Raw genomic sequence first — 3,595 nt, 5'->3', positions numbered from 1 at the left:
GGAAAATGTACTTTTACTTTCCTGTGTGATAATGAGAACATTTTATTCCCCGCTTTTAGGCTTATGTAAACATAATGACGGAAAGTTGAGAATGTTGATTGATGTCTTTGTGCTTGTTTTGTAGTGTTGTTGTCAGGCCTCGGTTTTCAGTCCTTTACGCGTACTTTCTTGATATGACGCATTATTCGGACCCCAGGCCGTTTGATGAATGTCCTGATGACCTTGACAGGTAGGCTATGATGTCTTCTAACACAACAAGGTTTTGAAGTCAGGTCCAACTGACCTATTGTCCGCTTTGTCTGGATACAACACTGGTGAAGTATGTAGAGAACGGTAGGTGGGGCGCGGTAGAATATCAATCACTTCTTGATTTTCTCAGAAAGGGAAGCAAGCAAATAATTCTTTAGCGATAACTCAGGCAGGGATGTTAAAGTGAATAATTATGTACACTTCTTGATTGCTTACAAATGTGCCTGTTTTGTTCTTTCAGAATCGGCAGAGTGCTTCACAATGTTTTCGGCAGAAACAACGATCATCAGGGACATGCTGGACATTATTGATAAGGCGAAAAAGAGGCAGTGGTGCTAGGGAGGGGGGGGGGAGCAACATAGACATATATAGATAGACGGATGGACAGACAGAGAGTGAGAGAAAGAGAGAAAAAGAAAGACAGAGACAGACAGATAGAAAAACAAAAAGAGAGACGGAGACAGAGAGAGAGACAAACAGAGAAAACCAGATCTGCAAATTATTCATATGTAAAGATCAATCATATCATATTATTGTTCTAAAAAGGATTGGGCTGTTACAACAATGTCAGTATTCTGGAGAAAATGCGTGTGCTAAATGTCCGTGGAAAAATCATTTACATTTTGTTTATGAGTTGTGATTCCGATCAGTGAAGGATCTTGGGCAGTTCATGTCTGAGTTGTACTTGTGGTATATTACAATTAAGTCCTACTCCCATAATCAGCATCAGCGTCATCATCATCATCATCATCATCATCATCATCATCATCATCATCATCATCATCATCATCATCATCTTCTTCTTCTTCTTCTTCTTCTTCTTCTTCTTCTTCTTCTTCTTCTTCTTCTTCTTCTTCTTCTTCTTCTTCTTCTTCTTCTTCTTCTTCAGTGGCAGCAGCAGCAGCAGCAAAGTCGTCATCATCAATATATATCTTGCCGTCATAATCATCTGTATGTGTTGCTTTCGTTGCCATCAAATTGTTTGCATTTTGTTGTTTATTGCTTTGATCAAGCATATATACTTTACAAATTATTCTTATTCATACTTATTATTACACAAAATGCTTGAATGTGCGTGCATATCACAGGAAGTAGAACAGACATGGTAACACTTAACTTAGCTGCGGTGTTAAAACACTCTGGTGGGTTTTTTGCTTGTGTTTTGTTCTCATATCAAATAACCAAAGGGAAGTAATCGCTCTTTAAGCATACCACATGTGTAATAGAGTAAGCGAGAGTTGTACGGAACCTTTCTCCTGGCACCTGAGAGAATAATAAGCATTGAAATGAACAAGCGACTTTCGAACGACTTTAACGTGGCTTGTGAACGCCATCAGTAGCTTTTCTTTGTAAAGAAATTAATTCATCAAAAAAATCCAACTCACCACCAGAAGCAGTCAGGGTGTTGATTTTTGGTATGTGACCAAGTGGAGGGATGGTCTTATCCCATGATAAAGCCTGGCCTGATCTGAGATGGTCAGCCCAATGGTTGTCATGAGGAGGACTGTGCCTTTAATCGTGAACAGAGTGATCCTTCTGAAAGGTTGGATGCTTTCCTGTAGAAAATATGTTTTCGAAAATACAGTGTTTCCTTTGGTTTGTGATTTATACAGTTGTCTACATGTGAACAGTTAATAATTGTTACGCGAGTGTTGTGGTTTGTCAAAGTAATACGGGTGATTCTGTGAGTATCTTTTACGATTCCTTTACTGTGATTGTGTAAGTATCTTTTACGATTCCTGTAACTGTGATTGTGTAAGTAATCTTTTGTGATTCCTTTTACTTTGTATTCTTTGTGAATGCGCGCGGGTGTGTATATTCGTTGATGAAAACTCTGTCTCTTTCTGGCAGCCATACTTTCTTGATATTTATTAGAACAATTGTAAGAAGGTATTTATTATTGTTGAATTGAGAACACTTTGTGTGTGTGTGTGTGTGTGTGTGTGTGTGTGTGTGTGTGTGTGTGTGTGTGTGTGTGTGTGTGTGTTTGTGTGTGTGTGTGTGTGTGTGTGTGTGTGTGAGTGCGTGTGTGTGTGTGTGTGTCTGTGTGTGCGTGTGTGTGTGTGTGTGTGTGTGTGTGTGTGTGTGTGTGTGTAAAGCTTTCGACATGTTTGGCTATGCAAACACAATGCTTCGCGTCTGTTTTGCTTCAATGCTTCGCAATGGTAGCAGCAAAATTCATGTTAGAAATTTTAAAAAAAATTCGTTCGCTTGTGAAGCACCTTCGATTGAAAAAGGACGTGTTTTACAGATGGTATCGTGTTGCATCCAGATTGTAATCAACAAAGTTATCTGTGAGAGATAGGGATCTTTCAACTTTATCCCGCCAATTTAACGCACAGATGTGGTCTTTCCGAGTATGTTTCTTTGAAACGCCCTGCGGCCATCACCCAATGAAACTTTGAGGTAACTGAGATGCTTTGAAACTGCTGATTACTGTAAATCCGTTTGAAAGAAATGTGTACACTGGTAATTTCTTTATCAAAAGAAAGCTTTAAACCATGACATTTTGCTTCCATCCAATCCTTAAGTCATGTATATTTTTTTTAAACAATACGATTTACCGTTTACGCTGCAACCATTTAAAAAAAATGTTTTAATACCTTCCATTGTTTCTGTTTTCATGTGATTTGATCATATTATTGAATCTTTTTCTCCCATGACTCATTTTGCTGTAATTCTAGTGTGCGAATGAATATGAAATGTATTTGCACATTAAATATGCGGTTTACTCTTATAGAGACTAGAGGCAGAGATTCCCATAGAGTGTAAACGTGTTTTGTTTGAACCAAAAAGAATCTGTCACGGAAACATTCCTTTCTTCTTTTCACAAAAATCATCAAACGGGTAGCGTGAATATATGTTTTTGTACTGGGCATTGCTTATTCTCTTGCTTTTACATTGGAAATTCTGTGTCATATAAAACACAACTATACTGCAAGTTTGTGATTTGTATTTTTTTTTCTCGGAAAAACAAAAGAAAAGTTGTGCGTTATACACTTACAAATGCTTGCAAAATAAACTTAATTTCCTTCGAGTTAAGTTTTCTTTCTCGCGATGGCAGTTCTTGTGTGTGTGTGTGTGTGTGTGTGTGTGTGTGTGTGTGTGTGTGTGTGTGTGTGTGTGTGTGTGTGTGTGTGTGTGTGTGTGTGTGTGTGTGTATGTGTGTGTGTGTGTGTGTGTGTGTGTGGTGTGTGTTTGATTTGTATTGTTTTTAAAGCACAAAGCCCTCTTCAACAATCCTACAGGGTGACACGAAAAAAACAGATCCCACCAAAAGTTTAATATTTTCTGAAATAATCAGCCGATTCTTTTATTTTTTCAGGTGAGCCAAGCTGAAATGATG

General features: G+C 38.2%; 1 protein-coding gene across 1 annotated transcript in view; it reads left to right on the top strand.

Moving 5' to 3' along the window:
- Positions 1–3,304, top strand: part of LOC138959920 (uncharacterized) — a 5,018-nt gene extending 1,714 nt beyond the window's left edge. Inside the window, exon 4 of the mRNA XM_070331592.1 lies at positions 491–3,304. Coding sequence (XP_070187693.1) covers positions 491–560 — 70 coding nt within the window. The 3' untranslated portion in view covers positions 561–3,304. The remainder of the gene's footprint in view (positions 1–490) is intronic.
- The last annotated feature ends 291 nt before the right edge of the window (positions 3,305–3,595 follow it).

Source organism: Littorina saxatilis, linkage group LG2 (assembly GCF_037325665.1).
Source record: "Littorina saxatilis isolate snail1 linkage group LG2, US_GU_Lsax_2.0, whole genome shotgun sequence".
Lineage (NCBI taxonomy): Eukaryota > Metazoa > Mollusca > Gastropoda > Littorinimorpha > Littorinidae > Littorina > Littorina saxatilis.
Note: the sequence above shows the minus strand (reverse complement) of the source record. Positions and strands in the feature narration are given on the sequence as shown.